General features: G+C 46.2%; 1 protein-coding gene across 1 annotated transcript in view; it reads right to left on the bottom strand.

Moving 5' to 3' along the window:
* Positions 1-790: 790 nt before the first annotated feature.
* Ccn4 (cellular communication network factor 4) overlaps positions 791-18,340 on the bottom strand; it is a 33,036-nt gene continuing 15,486 nt past the window's right edge. The window contains exons 3-5 of the mRNA XM_021216730.2: positions 11,464-11,724; positions 6,552-6,745; positions 791-4,842 (exon numbers count right to left, since the gene is read on the bottom strand). Coding sequence (XP_021072389.1) covers positions 4,543-4,842; positions 6,552-6,745; positions 11,464-11,724 — 755 coding nt within the window. The 3' untranslated portion in view covers positions 791-4,542. The remainder of the gene's footprint in view (positions 4,843-6,551; positions 6,746-11,463; positions 11,725-18,340) is intronic.

Raw genomic sequence — 18,340 nt, 5'->3', positions numbered from 1 at the left:
TATATTGGCAACTCTGGTTGTTATGTAACATTTTATCCAAAGCTCAAAGCTTGTTAAAATCCAAGAAGTTATAAAAGAAACTTGTGAAGCCTCAAAGACAGGCTTGTTCTTAAGACAAAAGAAAAAAAAATTCTAAGAGTCAAGAAGCAAATGACTCAGGATACTCAAAAAGTTCCTAAAACTAACCAGAAATACAAGTCTGCATCCCTAAGCCTATGGAAATAGTAAGAACTACTCAGGAAACAAAGGCCAGTTTAACTGCCTAAAACAGACTGATCAGCAGGGTTGCTGAAAAAGTCAGATCCACTGAGCTGCCCGAGAGAGATGCTCTGACCTGTTGAGCTGCCTTCGAGTCATCCAGCGAGCAGGAAAAGTCCCACTTCCCTGAGCTGCCACTCATGCTGGAGCGCATTTTCTGCGGTGCGGCAGCCCTAAGTCATACCCACTTCTGGGAATAACCTCTGATCTAGACTCCGTAAGTAACTGGTCCACCGGGTCAGGCTTTGGTGCTATCCCTTCTATGCTGGATGGCAGAGTGCCCACCTGGGATGAGTGGGTGTTGGTTCAGGTCTGTCCTGGAATAATGTGTCCCAACGCTGGTGTCCCCTGGGCTTCAGAATCTGTGCTTCTAGGCTCATCAAACACTTATGCCATTTTTATTCCCTTCTATCCAATATCTGGGACTTCATTTCTCCAACCCGCACATTGGCTGAACACATCAAAGTCCTTGATCTTTGCCTCCTAACAACAGAATTTAGAAGGAAAAAAAAAACCCCAAAACCAGAAAACACCAAATCAAAGAAGTCACTGTTGCTGATGATTTATTGCTTTAAGGAGAAAAGCTGTAAACAAAGAATTTGAACAATGAAAACTCATCATGGTTGAACAAACGCATTCCCTGCTACACAGATCATGAGAAAAATGAGGAATGTGGCAAAATGTGACAGGCTGCCCAAGGGCTAGCTCTCCTCTATTAGGACATTCAAAGGTGTTTCTTCATGCGGAATCACTTACAAAATGGCAGGAGGAATATTTAAATACTCAATCACAGTTTGAAAATAGATAAGTACCTACAAATACACACACACACACAGACACACACACACATACATATGCAGGACTCACAGCTAATCATGGCCTTCTGCTTCTCAACCATTCAGGGCTGTCACTGTGGGTCCTTTGAGTAAAAAACCAAGTCTTTAAAAAGAAATGACAGAAGTCAATGTTATAGTCACAGGCTGAAATGTTCTTCACAATCTCTATGCATATGTAGTTCAGAATTAATTAAGGTGGTTACAAACAGTCATATCATGTGAAATTACTTTCTTTGATCAATCTCTAATCACCCTCAAAATTAGAATTTCTGCACTGTCCTGTGAGTTGACTCTGGTGACCCTGGAGCCTTTGGTTTAGGAACAGGAAGATGGGCCGGGTGTCAGGAGAGATGGCATGGGCGTGTTACATGACACTGGACTTTGGAGTTTATCTGCAGTGCCTCGGTTGGTAAGAACTTGAGCAAATCACTTAACACCCGGAGACTTTGCTTTCTCAGCCCTAAAATGGGCATCAGTAACGCCCTGGCTCTTGGGCTCACTGAAAAGGTTGAGTAAGCCTTTGTGTCAGGAAAGCACCGAGAAGCAGTCTTGGCTCTCCAAATGCTAATTGTAAGGTCTAGTAAGCTGCAGGTTCACAAGCTCAGGTCTCCGTGTCCAGTGACTAAGCACACCTAAGAACTTCGCTCTTGGTGCAATAGTGAACCTCTTCAATGAAGGTTAGCTCATCCTCATTGCTTTAGTTTCTAAGCATCTGGGGTTGGGGAGGGTGGTGGGACTTCTGAAAGCTTTCAAATATGAGTTTCCAATAGTAGTCCTTTAGGTTCTGTCAAGATCTCTTCCCCTGATAGAGTGGACTAAACATGTTTCTGGGGCTCAGCTCCTCAGTGCCTTTGAGCTTCAGCATTTCTATTTATTGAGTGGAGAAAGATTGTGTACTGAGCATGGCTCTACGAAGTGAGAGCCTGACAAAATGCACCATAGGGCTTAGCACCAAACGAGCTATCAATAATGGACTTTTGTTTTGAACTATAATTGATATTCTTAATTTTCCTTGAACCAGGCCAAACAATTACAGGCTGTTTCTGACTATTAGGAAGAGCTTCTTTATATTACATCCAAGTCTTTTTTCCCTTGGTTCAAAGACGGTTGGTCCCTCTGGTCGTTATGTATGCCAGGTCCATTTCTAAATAATGATGGAGCTACCCTGGCCAGCCCTTTTTCCTATTCCCAATGATCACCCTGACTCCTTTGGCTGAAGATGCTCAGCTCAGTTTCCCAAATGAGGATGGATACCTGGGAAGACCCTAGCTTATGGCTCCTATGGACGTTCCTACAGAGTTAGTTGTTAAGGCAGATTTTTCCAATCAAAGAAAATCAAACAAGATAACACATAAAATTTACCTAATTAATAACCCACAGTGGTAACTTATCTTTACATACAAGTACTTGTACACATATGAACATACATTTACTCAAAATACTAGGCCTCACTTAAGAGGGGATTTTTCACTGTTAAGATGAGATCCTGGAAGATATGGCTTCTAAGGAAAAATAGGAGTATATATATAAAATGTATTTTCTTCCCAAAATAATCTTAAGCACCACTGTTTGCCTTGCATAAGGGCAGGCCTTTGGGAAGTTGCAGGAAGGAGGGGAAATCTCAAGTCCCCTTTCCTACTTACAAATCCATTTTTGAGTGTGTATCGTTCTCCCATATGCCCACCATGTGTGGTGTGGGGCAAACTGAATCATCTTATAAAAGCATGCTGTAAGCTGGTTCTGATTCCAGGGCAGGAGGAGCCACAGGGGATGATGCAGTTGTCCTGTTCTGTCCAGTTTAGGTTGATCTTTAGTCCCTAGACATGCTCTCCTCTCATGTGAAAGGGGCTAGAGAGACAATACTAAGAGGGCAAGCTGCTGACTTCCGTATACTTTCCTGCCCTGACATGTTTGGAAGGTCCAGAAGCAAAGGGGAAATATGAAGGCAATCTATCTGACTATGAGTCTTCAGATAGGTGACTTTGATCGAACTTCCTATCCTCTATGAGTTGATATTTCACAGTGTCAAGAACAGAAATCATGAAGGGAAGTCCTGTGTGTTATCACCAAGTTTCAATGAGTAAATGTGTGGCAAATACTGAGAACAGTGGGTAGCATGTAGAGCGCACCCGATAAAAAAATGATGACAGAAAATTCTACCTCTAAAATAGGTAACAACCTCATTACCACTTAGGAAGAATCTCTTTCTTTAGCTTACAAACTCTTTAGCATTTACCACTATTAAATAGATCTCCATTTCTAAATGGCTGGTCGACTTCTGTCTTCAGACCAGAAAACTGGATTAATTTTCTTCATAGACACTAAGGCTGTAAAGTAGGTCACTGAAATAAAAAAGATGTGTCCTGGGTCCAGGGACTACTGTGGCATTACCACTCCAGCTAGCGGTCACCCAGGCCAGGGAAGGGTGATCCACTTGTTTAGTTGATGCACATACACATATTCTGTTAGGTCTGGTGTAGACTTCAAAAGAATCTTCTAAGGGCCATGAGGACATCTTCCCATCTTACTTTTTGAGACAACAGACAAGTCACTTTAAGGTCCCTACAAACTCCCATGAACCCTAGGGAGAGAGAGGCCCAGATTTGGCTAATTGTCCTAAGAATTGGCCAGCAGCAGATTCAGTGACCTGCCCAGCTGTGGCTTGAAAGATTGGCTGGCCTTGTCCCATCCCTATGGGATAAATTGGGGGCTACCATCTATCTGCAAAAATAAAACTTCTCAAATTATATTTCTGATCAACAAGAACCCAAGTTTTAGTTCTTCATAGTGTATGGGGAGAGGGGAGAAATTGCCCAAGTTAATGAAAATGACTTTCTTTTCTTTTTCTTTTCTTCTTTTAAAAACGATTCTCAATTGCAAAACAGAATGACACAACTATTGTCCTCACCTGGAAAATGTTAGGTGACTTGTGATATACAGACCTGTGGAACGAGAGCACTTTTGGTATGTTGTAGGCAGAAGTACCCAGGATAGTATCATTTGGCAGGGGCAAAATAATAGCTTATTCCTGTGTCCCCAATTGCATCCAGCTGTGTGAAAGGATCCCAACGACCTCAGGCTTGGCATTTGAAGAAGGGGTCCGTGATGCTGGTTCTTCAGCTGATGCTTTTCCTTAGACAGTCCCATCACAATTTCTGACAACTTGCACAGGCTGGAGCCAGACTAGCTGGGTCAAGCTTGGCTCTCATTGTGAACCGTCAGAGATGTGTTTTCTTTGGAGTGATGTAGAATGTCCCCAAGGAGGAACCCATTGTCTGAGCCTGAGCAGCCCTCTCCTGAGCCATTAGGATGGTCAAAACAGGAACAGAAACCGGGAATTCAGAATCGAGTAGGAAGTAGATGAAATAAGGCTCAATTGTGAAGTCCTGGACCACAGAGGGCTGGGTTGCTTTGCAGCATGGAACTTTACCCTGAGCCACACACCCACCTAATTGGCAATCTCTGCGAAGTCAGGGTAAGATTCCAAGTCAGCAAAGATATCGTTAGGATTTCTGCAGCTTAGGTTGCAGAAGCAAGCATTAATCCATAGGACCTGCCGGGAGAAACCTGGCCCCTCTGGACACTGGAAATCGACACTGATGGTCTTGGACTTGTAGGGGATGCAACACCTATTGTCAGTACAGACTCCACAGTACTTGGGCCGGAAGGTGCGTGTGCTGACACAGCCTGCGAGAGTGAAGTTCGTGGCCTCCTCTGGCTGGTACACAGCCAGGCATTTCTTCCCAGCCTTCAGGAAGGGAAAGGAGCCTTGGTTAGTACTGGTGATGTATAGCCACCATGCTCTGTCCAAGTACCAAATGCTCCCTTCCCATCACTGTGCATGGCAGGCATCATCTTTGCTCCAGATTCACAGACTCTTTAAGCAAGGAAGGACATCAGCCAACAAAACAAGGCCTTGCCACATAACACAGGCAACCCGAGGATTGCAGAAGGGCATCACTACGCCCTTAGATATCACAGCTAGCAGTCTCCCTTCTCTCCTGATTTTTCTTTGTGCCATGTTGGTACCCATATGTCAGTGTCACCAGCACAAGAAGCCTCTTTTAGCTAACCAAGCTTCCCAGCTAGCAAGCAGCTGAGCTGACATGGAATTCCATGATTAAGCCAAGGCACATTTTACTCTCATCTGTTCCCTTCTACCCCACCACCTCTCTTTCTCACAAATTCAGAATTGACATTATTCAAATACATTTCTAGCCTTCTATGAGTCTGTGGGCTCCTTGATACTCAGACCTCTTTCTGTATATCGCTAGTATAATCTTGAAGCTGGCCTACAGTAGGCGATTACTAAATGCCCTGTGCTAGTGTTAGGTTTTATTATCAGCACCCTAGCAGAGCTGGGCTCAGAGCACATCCAGTGTGGGTGGAGCATGCAAATTATCCAGTCGGGGGAACAAACCTACCTAGGGTAGATGATCATGGAGATGGGAGAGGAATCGTGAGCTTCTAGCGAAGGGCCCAGACTTGTGATAGATTTTTAGAGCCCAGATTAGGGTCATCGTTCCTATTGCTCCTTATATTGGGTCTTTCCCACCCATACTTCCAATTAGGAGACATTCAATAAGGACCTGCTGGCACCAAAGGTCAGCACAGCAGAGTGTGACGAGTAGAAAGGAAAGTGTGTATATCCATCAAAGATGACGAGGTGCTGTGTTAAGGATAAGGAGCAACCCGCATATCCGATGATGATGGTGGTGGGAAACAGGGTTGTCCTGGTAACTGGCAGCCTTTCCTTCGCATCTGAAGAACCTACCCTGCTTCGTCCACAAATAGAGCCAGGGATGAGCCCTGCCAAGTTTTCTTTGCTTGATATGATCAGGTAGGTCAAGCACTAAGGCGTGAGTGAACAGTACTGAGTTACACAGGATAGACCCATTTCTTTTGCAGTTTAGTATACATGTCCTTGATGCTGTTCTTGTCTCATCTTAGACTCTCAAAGCTGGGGGGAGATTCAGGGATTAATACCAATGTTATATTCACGGGACAGGGACTGAAGCTTAATGATATCTGGAGACTAGCCACAGCTGCGAACACTAACAGTAGAGAGGCATCTGACACCATGTGTTTCAAGCTCTAGTTTACAGTCCTCACATTACCCCAGTAGCTGTCCTGTGTCGGTGGATATGGGAAGAAGCCAGGGGGATGAGGGAGAGATGATGCAGGTCCTTCAGAATCACAACATAAAGAACCCAGATGGCTCCTGATACCCCCTTGGAGTGACTTTGCTTCTGATAGGATGGGAACTACAAAAGCATTCTTTCAGTGGAATCCATTCCTGACTATCCTAGCAGCCCCAATCCCAGGCCCGCCAGGCCCCTTTCCTTATTTCCATCTTATAAATGACTCCCAAGAAGTTTAGTGGTCAGGCTCAAGCCAGCTATACATGCTCACCATGCCTATACCTGCCCAAGGGACCTACCCCTGCCCTGGACTTACCTTGATGTGCGCTCGGATGTCCACATCACATGGCCGCAGGTTGCAGAGGCGACTTTCCTGCTCTGGCCAGCACCGGGCATTGACGTTAGAGATCCGAGTGGAGATGCCTAGGCCACAGGTGGTTGAGCAGGGGCTCCAGGGACTAGTGTAGGCTATGCAGTTCTCGTACCGTTGTTCCACGGCGCCCGACGCTGCTGTAGAGGAACACCACAGTACCTATGAGTCGGTAGCCTTCATGAGCTCCGGCAGCCCTCACCGTTACCATGAAAAAAAAGAAAACCATTTAGAGTTCATGAGACTCAGAAAGAGGCAGAGACCAATAGATAGGTGAAAGTTTAAGACAAGGACAGAGACAGACAGAAAGAATTGGGCTCTTCCTCCCCACAGGAGGACTAATTACCTTTTACTTAGTAGCCACACCTAGGTAGGGGGATTACGTTCTCCTCCCCAACATTGTCTTTTCTGACCAAGAGATGCAACATAAAAATCACAGAAGAATCATCAATCTAATTATCATTAGAGCTGAGTGGACCCCAGGTTTCTATGATGGTTACTATCACCTATAAACTGGACAGGGTCTAGAGCCACCCAGGAGATGGAGTCTGGCAAGGACTTTCTACATTGGGCTAAGTGAACTGAGAAGACCCACTTTAATTATGGGCACAAATGGGGCTTCCAGACTGAATAGAAAAGAGAAAGTGGGCTGAGTACCAATATTCATCTCTCCCTCCTTCCAAACTGGATGCCACATGACCAGACGCCATCTCCTGCTCCTGTTACCTTTCCCACTATGGTGGGTGGTATCCCTTTTTGTTGTCATTAACGTGAGATTTTCTTTTTATACTTATTTTTACTTGTGTGTCTGTGTCTATGTCTGTGTATGAATGCCACGTGTGTGCTTGTCCTGGGATAGACTAGAAGAGGGCATTTGAAGCCCTGGAACTGGTATTACAGGAAGGTATAAATGCTGGGAACCAAACTGGAACTGAGCCACCTCTCTTGCCCCTGCATCCCTTCTTAAAATTGGAAGCAAAATAAACCCTTTCTCTTGTAAATTGCTTTCTTCAGGTATTTTGTTACAGCAACCAGAAAAGTAAGTAATACAGTGACCACCTACCAGCTATGTGATCTTCACACAGTTCTTACCGGGCCTCAGTCATCACATTAGAAGGATATCTATCTACCTTGTGGGCCTACTAGAAAAGGGTGGAGATTTTGACTGAGTTTATGCCGTGCATCTGTAAGGCACGGAGCAGGATCGTTTAAAAAAAAAAAAAAAAAAAAGAGCCAGGCATGGTGGCGCAGGTCTTTAATCCCAGCACTCGGGAGGCAGAGGCAGGCAGATTTCTGAGTTCGAAGCCAGCCTGGTCTACCGAGTGAGTTCCAGGANNGCCAGGGCTACACAGAGAAACCCTGTCTCGAAAAAAAAAAAAAAAAAAAGGCACTGCCCATCCTACAGCCCCTCAGAAATGAAGTATATATCTGAAAGTTCAAAGGTGAGTCCCGTATCCTAGCACCTGACATCCCATCTCAGGAATTCCAGAATGGAGTAGCTGAAGACATAGGCTTGTGTCACAATTCCTGGGTCCATCTCTCTGCACTGCACTAGTTTGCAAGTTGTGTGATCCAGTGAGCTGGCTCTCACCTATAGGCTTCAGTTCCCCCTGCATCAAAGAGATCAAGAACAGAGTTCCCAGGTCTGGGGTCTGAGAGGACAGCATCGCGCATGTGACAGCGCATCGGATGTCCCTGGATTAGTGAATCCCTCGACATGCCAGCTGGTCCTGTTACTCTGTATTCTTTGCTCCTACCTGGTCCTATGAACATACAGAACCCAGCATCTGATCAGTACATGCATAGCCAGAGGTAAGCAGGGGAGAGTGGTGAGCTATGGAGGGAGACAGACAGACAGATGGCAGGTGAGGCAGAACAGCCTGCGGAAAGGTGGGGCAGACAGATAGACAGACAGACAGACATTTCACCTGTGTACTCATAGTAAATAGAAGAAAGGGATTGGGGAGAGACAGAAAGGAACCACGCACACACACACACACACACACACACACACACATTCACACACAAACACATACATGGGAGAGAGACAGAGACAGACACAGAGATGGAGAGACAAAGAGATAAAGAAAGACAGACAGGAGAGAGTGAGAGCAATGGCAGACAAGGTAATCAAAAACTGGGGGAAGGAAGAAAGGAAAAAACACACCAGGCAGACAAGGAATCTAGTTAGGGTAACATAGAGCTCTTCATACAGTCCCTGGGGCTTGCAGGGATGCCGCAAACATTGCTGGCGAGTGAATCTGGGAGTGAATTTAAGATAGGGAGGGCACCCACACACAGAAGGGAGACAGCAATGGAGGCATCCAAGGACAGAAGCGGGCAGTCTGGGATGAGCTGGCTGGGAGCCTGTAGCAGGCATGGAGGGAGGGATTTGCCAGGGAGGATGAGAGGATAAAGGGCTTTGGTTTCTGGGTCTCCTCCATATGGCTCCAGGGCCTCCGCCTGGGATGGCTAAGAACTGGGTCACTGGGTCACACACAACGGGGCAGGCAGCCTCTGCCTCCCTCCACCACCCAGGGACTATTGTGCTATACTGAAAGCAGGTTTAGTAAGAAGAGCTGTCACTCTTCCCTGAGCTACCAGGGACTAAACCTTCCCTGCTACTGGCTTTCATCTCTACCACATTGTTTCTCCGTGGGGGAGATTTTGTCCCCTAAGTCACAGTTGTTAAGGTCTGGAGTTGTTTCAGATGGTCACAACTTGGGGATGTGTTGCTGTCATCTAGAAGGACTGGCTAGGGATGCTGCCAAGCCTGGAATGCCCCTTTCCTCAAACAAACAAACAAACAACAAAAATCTTCTAATCCTTAGCGCTGCTGGCACCAAGGCCAAGAACACAGCTCTGCACAGGCTCTGAGAAAACCCACATACTTAGACATTTTACAAACATTAGCACCCCAAAGCCCAGTGGTAGGCAGTCTTCCATCCTTTGGCGTCACCTGCCCCAGAGGCATTTTCCTCTAGTAGTGCCTGCATTCCGAGGCCACTGTGTCGGAGTCTCTTGGGTTCTCCTCATTTCCCCAGACACTGTCTCTTCATAGTCCCTGGCCTCCTTTTTCTCTTGTCCACTCCTCAAAGGTCATGTTCTACTCCAGGCTCCTCCATCTCACCACGTGTGCTAGTCCCAGGACATATTAAAGACCAGCAGCTGCTCTCTCTCTCAGCAGAGCTCTCTTCCTGTGGGACTCCCTCGTGAGGTTGCTCTGACTGGACATTTCTCCCTGGGAGCGCTCCTCAAACTCAGCCTGCTCATGCCAAGCAGCCCACCATCTCCCTAAATGTGCTCCTTCGCTGTATTCTCTCCTGGGCAGTGGCCAGCCCCAGGAGCCACCCTGATTCCTCCCACCATGCCATATGCAACCCAGATGCCAGGCCTTGAGGTGTCCTCCAGCACTGCTTCTTGTCCTTATCCTTTACACCCTGTTGTCCCCTCTGCCCTAGTTCAAAAGCTAACTATGCATAAATATCCACCAACATCCAATCAGACACCATCTGTGCATATCAATCCTTTATCTACCCATCTGTCACCCATCCATCCACTGAAATTATCATCATCTACCTATGTATCTATGTATCTATCTACGTATGTATGTATATATGTATGTATGTTTGTATCTATCTATCTATCTATCTTATTCCACATATCTGTTTTTCATCTAGTCTATAACAATTTCCTCTCCATGCATGCCTTCATATACCCATTGTCTTAGTCAGGGTTTCTATTCCTGCACAAACATCATGACCAAGAAGCAAGTTGGGGAGGAAAGGGTTTATTCAGCTTACATTTCCATGCTGCTGTTGATCACCAAAGGATGCAGGAGTGGAACTCAAGCAGGTCAGAAAGCAGGAGCTGATGCAGAAGCTATGGAGGGATGTTCTTTACTGGCTTGCCTCCACTGGCTTGCTCAGTCCACTCTCTTATAGAACCCAAGACTACCAGCCCAGAGATGGCACCACCCACAAGGGGCCCTCCCCGCTTGATCACTAATTGAGAAAAGGCCTTACAGCTGGATCTCATGGAGGCATTTCCCCAACTGAAGCTCCTTTCTCTGTGATAACTCCAGCTGTGTCAAGTTGACACAAAGCTATCCAGTATACCCATTGATTTAGCTATCATCTATCCATCCATCCACCCACCCATCCACCCACTCATTCATCTTGTATCCATCCATCTATCCACTTCACTTCCCTTCTTCCACCACTTCTCCTCTAGGCATCTATCCATATATCTATATATTGCTGATGCAGCACATACCCATCATCTAACTGTGATCTATTCATTCATCTATCCAGCCACCTATAGCCAAACACCTATGTGGCTACCTCTGCAAAGACCAGCTGGATATTTTCCAACTATCTTGGAGCAAGTGCACCACGCTCCAGTAGGCAATGGTGAACAAATCACATCCCTGTCCTCCCTCACAGGGCTTCTTCTTATTAGGCTTACCTAGATAAAGTTTCATCTGCTCACATGACTATAGCAATAGAACCCTTGAGTTATCTGGAAAGTCCACCTACTCCCTCCAAGGCACTGCCACCTGCTCCTCTTTCTAGGACCCTACCCACTCCCTGGGATACTTTAATAAGATAATAGAGGACTGAAAATATCATGCCAGGCTTTTAAGCTGGGAGAAGCCCATAAGGTAGGCAGGAAAGATGGTGTCATTTGGATTTTTATAGACGGAGAATTTGGGTTCCAGACAGCATATCTCTAAGGCCATATAACTGGTGAATTATGGAGAGAGTAATGGCCTGGGGGCTTGATTTATGAAGAGAACATTAGGAATTTAGGGGCTCTGTGTTACTCAGGGATTCCACTTGCCCCTGCCCATACTTACCAAAGGCTCTGGTGTCCAACAGTGCAGTCTGGCGTGGTCTCCTTGCGTCATCATCACACACCCACTGCTCACAGCACTGGCCAGGGACTCTCACATGCCGGGGCTGGCGGCACCAGAGGCGTGGGGGTCTGGGGCTCAGGCACAGTGGCGTGCAGCCCACCGTGCCATCGATGCAGGTACAGTTGTACCTGCAGTTGGGTTGGAAGGACTCGCCATTGGTGTAGCGCACGCCATCCAGGACACAGCCTACACCGACCACCTCTGTAAACACAGGTAGCAAACATGTCAGGCCAGGAGGTATGGGCTCCGTGCCAAGCTACTTCTGTGCAGTTTCCCTCTGCCTTAAGATGCCATGCCAAGAAATCGCTCATGTGAGAAAAGAGGGCCTGGCCCACGTATCAGCTGGCTGCATCCCAAGGACAAAGAGAGGGTCATGTGAAGAGGTGGGGTGCAATAGGGAGAAAGGGAGAGAAGGTACTGTGAGGGTGCTTCATGACATCAGGGGACAGCCACTGAAGGCCATGCTAAATGTTGGGTGGAAGAGTCTAGCGCCTTAGCGCAAGAGCTCAGACATCTTTATTCCTACAGTGTCCCAACACTGGTACTGGTGCATGCCTGTCCAAAGGAGGAAAGCTTACACAGGAGACCAGAACCCAGGAATGAAGTGGGCTGCCTTCCTCAGCACTGACTGTGGAGCTGGGGACCCAATGCTGGGCAGGATGACAGTGGGCTGGTCCTTGAAGTTCTCACGATAAAGTGGGAAGATGGTCCAATGGTCGTAGGAGTGATTGTTGATGGTGACAGCCACTGTGATAAGTGTTGGGAGATAAGGGAACAGGGTATTGGATGTACATGTGGCTATAGACTGAGAGCAAGTGGACCAGGAAGATCCTATGGACATGAGAGGGCTTCCTTCCTCAAAGACCAGAATGAGAGGGAGCCAGTCCAGGTGCTGATGACATTCTTCCTGCTAGGGAGGACATCTACTAGAGGTGTAAGAGCCTGATGATGGAGTAGGCTTGGGAGGTTGGGGTGGAAGAGGGACAGGAAGAGAGAAAGAAAAGGGTGTGTGTTGGAGAAGATCAGATATAGCTTCCTTCTGTCTCAGAGGAAGTTGTGGAACCGTCAGTTTCTATAATTCTTACCGGCACAAGTAGGTGTTCAGTAAGTAACTTGAATGAATGAGATGAATTATATACTTCACAAGAAAACTTGTGGTGCTAAGTACACAATAGGCAGGAGAAGGCTACAGGATGGCACCTCAGTGACCCAAGCAGAGGTCAGTGGCTTCTCAAACCAAAGCAAGGAGGGAAGCTCAGCTTCCAGACACATTGGCAAAGACTCTCGGGAGTCAAGGAAGACTTTCAGCACTCTGTACTCAGTCCGAGAAAATGAGATCTTCCATCATCTCTGGAGGAGCTGAGACTGGGGCCAGAGTCTTCATTAGACATGAGATATAACTATGTAATTGGTTATGCAAGCTGGCTTTTTGTGGTTTAGCAAACCACTGGGTCAGACTCTAACCTTGGTGCTATGTGTTCCTTGGGGATAGCATCTGGAACTGTAGGCAAGGGGTCCTGGGACAAGAATGCCCACAGAGGAGGGACAGCTAAGAATCTGCTGATTGCAGTAACTCTGTCCTGTCTCTGGGATTGGTGGGGGTGGTGGCGAGCAGAAGCATCAGGGTTCCTGGCAGGAGCAATGACTTCTGTGTTTCCTGGCACATTTTATTTTGTTAGGAAACACATTGTTGCTTCCATTGTTATGTATAACAAGACAGTCTCAGCAAGGTGGCATTGGTGCAATCTGGCCAAGGAGCAGCATGCTTGGGGTATGTACATCTATCTTTCCATTGCTACCATTCTCTGAATAGCCAGGAAGCAGGTGCTGGCACACTTTGACACAGCTTCTGGTCCATGATCTCACTCAGGTCTCCAGTGATGACTTCATCAGGAGAGCTTTGTTTACTTCACAGAGACAGGAGAGGTCTGGGAGAGGAGGGGATTTATTGGCTCAGAGAGCTGGTGAATGACAGAGTGGAAACAGCAAACCGGAGTCCTTCCTTCTACCTGACACTAGAAGAGGAGGGAGATGAGAGGAGAGGAAGAGGAAACAGAAAGCAGGATGTGAGGAGGCGCTTGAGCTTTGCCTCCTCAGTCACCTTGCCACTCCCTCAGATGCCAGGAAGGTGTGTATGTGCATATGTGTACATGTGAATGTGCACACACATGTGCATATGCTAGTTTGTATGTTTATTTGTTTACAAGAACATGTATGTATGTATATGTTGTGTAGACAGATATATGCATGATTATATGAATCTCTCTCTCTCTCTCTCTCTCATGTGTGTGTGTGTGTGTGTGTATGTGTGTGTGTGTATTGGGTGTGAGAAGGCTGAAGTTTGTTTTGCCCTCATGTGTAAAGACACCAGTCCTGGGTTCTGGAGTCAATGGCAAAGCAATCCATCCTTCCTTCCATCAGCTTACAGGAACTCACAGAACAACCTGTAAAAATGCTAATACCCAGGCTACATAACATGAGGCAGGCCTAGATGCTGGGCCACTGCTTCCCTCAGTGTTGGCATCTCTGTAGACTGGTTAATGGGACCCACGGGCAGCTGCTAAAACTGTCCCACATAGACCTAGGGGAGATCAGGGCTGTGATGACCACGCATTATCCCTCAGCAGAGGTGGGGGCCCTCTTGGTGCACATATAGCCTTTCTACTTTCCCAGGGGACTAGTCATGGGTGAGGGGAAGCAGCCAGTGCCTCGCTAACCTCTCTTGAAAGTTCAGATGAGACCTGGCTAGGCTTCTTACGGCTAAAAGATTTGCAGCCACCAAGCCACCATGCCCCTTTACAGGGACTTTCATGTCCCTCACCATCTGTGGTTTTGTTGGAGTAGGAACGTGGCTTGGGTCCTATACCCTTACCTTCACATTGTTCAGAGTCAATGGGCAGATGGGTGGATAGAGGCACACACAGGCCTCCACTAAGTTCCTACTGTATCTAAGCATGTGACAACCTGAATTCCCACAGGGGTCCCCACTCTTCATCACGTTGTCCTTATTGAGGACTCGGAGGCTTAAAAGGATTGGACTCCAGCTTGGGTATTCTAATCCCAAGCACCATGCTAGATTTTCCTTTCTCCCCTTTAGCAGCACGCAGGGTATGGAGGTCCCGGAATGAGACCTCCCCACTATGGAGGAGGATAGCCATGGACAGAGTGGAGATGATTTCCATGGTGCAAGCAAAAGCCAGTTGCCATCCCCCTGCTTCCCCCTCCCTGCTCAAGGCTGATCTAATGAAGATCCTCAGGTGCGTGACCCAAGGCCAGCTGTAGCAAGAGCCGGAGCAGTGATTGAACCCCACGCCTATCAGCCTGTAAACACTTCTGTTTCCTTTGCCAGACCTTTTTGCTCTAGTGCCTGTTCAAGCTCCATTAGGGCAGTGTTGGGGCAACTGAAATAGTGGAACCGTTTAAAGTAGAGGGCACTGTGCCCATCCCTGTGTTTAGGTTGGCCTGGACACCCTTTTTAAAAGTTTCTCTGAATGTAGCTCTAGTATTTACCAATCATACGCAAGCCTAATTTCCTCCTAACAGCTGAGCAGACGAGGTAAGACTAGACTCACTGTTCTGCTTGGCTTTGGTGGCCCAGGATAGTGACTATGGACAGCCAAAGCTGGCATTTACTGGCTTGCCGATGGCTCTTCTGAGCTCCCTGGGCCCTGGGTGGCAGCAGCTGATGGCTTGTTTTTCACTTGCCTTGTCTTGGCCTAATTCTCTGTAGACAAGTTTAGCTCATCCTGAGGTCCATCCACTAGCTAAGCTGATCACGTGCTGACAGACTGTTTGCACGAGATGCTCTGTTGTCTTGGGTCTCACAGATACTCTACACTTCCATGACTCGCTTTGTTTTTCGTATGTGGGCCTCATGAATTCTGACATTATGTCATATTTCTGGGGGAATGCTTAGAGGACTCAAGTGAATTTTGTATATATTTGCATATGTTTACATATGATACATATGATACACACACACACAAACCCACCTCTCTCTCTCTCTCTCTCTCTCTCTCTCTCTCTCTCTCTCTCTCTCTCTCGTCAAGTGTTAGAGTTAGAGATGAAAATGGCTCTGTGGAGGAACCTTTTGGAACTTAACAATGGGCTGGAACATTTCAAGCTCCTGTAACTCCTGTTTTACTCTATTTATTTCAAGGTCTATAAACCCACACAGTCAGGGAACTCATGCCAAATGCCTAAACCTACTGAATCCTTCCCTTAGATTATTGATGTTTTATTTAATTTTCCTAAATATGTGGAAAGGAAAATTTCCTGGTGGCAGGGAGCTAAGGGATGAGAGTGGTTTGCCGTGAGATCTGCAATTGGCAACTGTGAGGGTGAGGTGGGTATGGGTGGTGAGCAGGAAAGAAAATCTCTGGATTCATGACACAATGTCTATGGCGTGTAAGATCCCATTATGGCTTTGGAGATTAGTGTAATAGCAGTGAACTGAGTTACCTTTCAAATGACCTTGACGTACCTGCTAGCAGGGAGAGGAATTACGACCTGGTCTCCTGTGCCTGGTCTTATAAGGGATTCCAGCACAGGGAAGATGGTGACATCTCCCCGGGTTATGGAAGAACGTAGATGACTGTTTATAATGTCAGTCTTAGCACAGCAAGCAGAGAGCACCCGTGACTCAGGGGTTTATTTAAACAGGTCTGGGTTAATGCTCAGGAAATACATTTTAATCAGTGCATACGCACAGATTATGGTGCAAGTCTTCTTTGAACGTGTTTTGTGGCATTATCAACAACAACAAAAATCCAGCAAGAGTTAAAAATCACAGAGGATGGGGAAAGCAGAGGTATTTATTTGAAAAGCCCAAGATGTAAATCTAAATAAATGAAAAAAATAAAAGAAAATAAACAGGAAGGGTCACAAAGGAACCAGGAGGCTCAGACACTGTTTACTGACTTGGATTTGTGTGTACAAACCTCATCGATACCCCCCCCCCCCACACACACAATGGGAATATGAAGTATTGGGTAGGACTAAGGATCGCACTGTATATGAATGGATATTAGGGGACACATGGACCAAGAATTATGGAGGAGTCTTGATTGAATAGTCATGGGGGAGGAATTTCTGTATTTACAAGATTTAGAGGAGCATTTCAGAAGATAGACTGTCATGTCACATGGCAGACCATTATTCACCATCATGTTGGCTCACACTACATGGCCAGGCAATGATGAGAGGATTCAGACTAAATAAAGAGAAGCAGGAGGCAGTGAACTCCCAGAAACATGGTCTCTATGAACAGCCAGGACAGAAGACACAGGATGGATCCTGTAAGAATAAACAACAGTCTTCCCCAAAACACAAGGATGCTGTACACACCCAAACCAAAGAGAGCAAAGGCAGCTAGAAGCACCAGGAAGAGCAGATGGTACTGTGAAAAGTGGCAACTAAAGCACGTATAGCATTCAGGCTCTAGTGAACATAGTCATAGCATAAAATACATTCATGATTACAGAGCCAAAAGTCAGGACAAGGACATTTGGAAGATAACAAAGATATCTGATGGCATCAGGGAGCGAATCCTTCAACTATCCCAGAGGAGTGGTAATAAGTGACACAAATTAATATAGCAAGGTATAGTATAGTATAGTACAGCACAGCAGAGGTAAAATCTCACAGATGACATTAGACATTTATTATGTAGTCATACCTATAACAATAAAGGGCCAACAAGTTAAAAGTAGTGGTGGTCAATCACAAAAGAACACACATGATATGCACTCACTGATAAGTGGATATTAGCCCAGAAATTTAGAATACCCAAGATACAATCTGCAAAACACATGAAACTCAAGAAGGAAGACCAAAGTGTGGATACTTTGTTCCTTCTTAGAATGGGGAACAAAATATCCATGGGAGGAGTTACAGAGATAAAGTTCAGAACAGAGCCTGAAGGAATGACCACCCAGAGACTGCCCCACTTGGGGATCCAGCCCATAAACAACCACCAAACCCAGACACTAGGCAGATGCCAACAAGAGCCTGCTGACAGGAGCCTGATATAGCTGTCTCCCGTGAGCCTCTGCCAGTGCCTGGCAAATCCAGACGTGGATGCTCACAGTCATCCATTGGACAGAGCACAAGGTCCCCAATGAAGGAGCAAGAGAAATACCCAGAGAGCTGAAGGGGACTGAAGCCCCATAGAAGGAACATCAATATGAACTAACCAGTACCCTCAGAGCTCCTTGGAACTGTTCCACCAATCAAAGAAAACACATGGTGGAACTTGTGGCTCTAGCTATATTTGTAGCAGAGGATGGCCTACTCGGTCATCAGTGGGAGGAGAGGCCCTTGGTCCTGTGAAGTCTCTATGCCCCAATATAGGGGAATGCCAGGACCAGGAACGGGAAGGAGTGGGTTGGGGAGCAGAGGGAGGGGGGAGGGGATAGGGGATTGTTGGAGGGGAAACTAGGAAAGGGGATAACAATTGAAATGTAAATAAAGAAAATATCTAATTAAAAAAAAAAAAGAAAAAGAAAACAAGCCAAATAAGAAGTATTTGGAGCTAGAAGAAAGAATAAAAGCAAAAGCAGTAAAAAAAAAAAAAATAGTGGTGGTAACTGGAAAAGCAGGGTTGCTGGGAAATGGGAAATGGTGCAGGCTGCTGGTTTTGCTATTTCATAGTCATTGGCTTTCATATATATATATATATATATATATATATATATATATATATATATATATTTAAAGGACCATTAAAGCATTTGAAGTATGGCAGTGACTCCACATCATTTAGAGGCCATTGGACATCTACTGAAGAGTCTTTTCTACCAAGAGAATGGAACTAGGT

This window comes from Mus pahari, chromosome 17 (assembly GCF_900095145.1).
Source record: "Mus pahari chromosome 17, PAHARI_EIJ_v1.1, whole genome shotgun sequence".
NCBI classification, from domain to species: domain Eukaryota; kingdom Metazoa; phylum Chordata; class Mammalia; order Rodentia; family Muridae; genus Mus; species Mus pahari.
Note: the sequence above shows the minus strand (reverse complement) of the source record. Positions and strands in the feature narration are given on the sequence as shown.